The following is a 642-nucleotide window of genomic DNA, read 5'->3' as shown; positions in this document are numbered from 1 at the left end:
TAAAGACGTACACATATGCTATCGAAAGATTCTCTCAATTAGAAGATGAGACAGGAGCCCACCTTGGCTGGAACATTTTTTACATGTTCCAACAAATAAAGCACAGGTTGTCATGTCCATTCCATCCTTTGTGATTGAGATGTTGCTGTGTTGCAAATGAAAGTTGAACCCCAGGCGTCGATATGTCCACAGATTCGCTGCCCCCATAGACACAAACTTATGCAGTATATAAACATCAAAAGTGATTCATCTGCAAAACAATTTCCAGAAAAAAGTAGCTTTATGCCTTATGAAGAAAATTTTCTTACCTTAAGTGAAGCTCCTATCCAAAAAGTGTAACAGGTATCTGCTCGCTTGTTTGGGCGACCTTGAAAACCTCCTTCGGTCAAACGGCTAACTAACACATGCTATCTTGACGCTCCAATAGGAAGATGGTTATGAGTTTTAAAATGCTCAATGACTGCAGACTGTACTATCCCTGAATTTTTGTGAATTAGTACATAAGATGGCAGTACTAAAGAATCAATCGAAGACTAGACAGATTTCCCAATTCAGTATATGTACATATGTATGTAGAGATGTATTTATATACTTATGATATCATTTTATTATATATGTCATATGTATTTAGTATGTTTAGAT

At 36.3% G+C, this 642-nt stretch overlaps 1 protein-coding gene across 1 annotated transcript in view; it reads right to left on the bottom strand.

Annotated features, from left to right (window-relative positions):
- The window catches only part of LOC119588395 (geranylgeranyl transferase type-1 subunit beta-like), a gene marked incomplete in the record, with an annotated part of 12,052 nt that overhangs the window by 1,626 nt on the left and 9,784 nt on the right, over window positions 1–642 (bottom strand). Inside the window, 1 exon segment of the mRNA XM_037937074.1 lies at window positions 309–397. Within this exon segment, the coding sequence (XP_037793002.1) occupies window positions 309–397 (89 nt within the window).

This window comes from Penaeus monodon, chromosome 23, assembly GCF_015228065.2.
Source record: "Penaeus monodon isolate SGIC_2016 chromosome 23, NSTDA_Pmon_1, whole genome shotgun sequence".
NCBI classification, from domain to species: domain Eukaryota; kingdom Metazoa; phylum Arthropoda; class Malacostraca; order Decapoda; family Penaeidae; genus Penaeus; species Penaeus monodon.
Note: the sequence above shows the minus strand (reverse complement) of the source record. Positions and strands in the feature narration are given on the sequence as shown.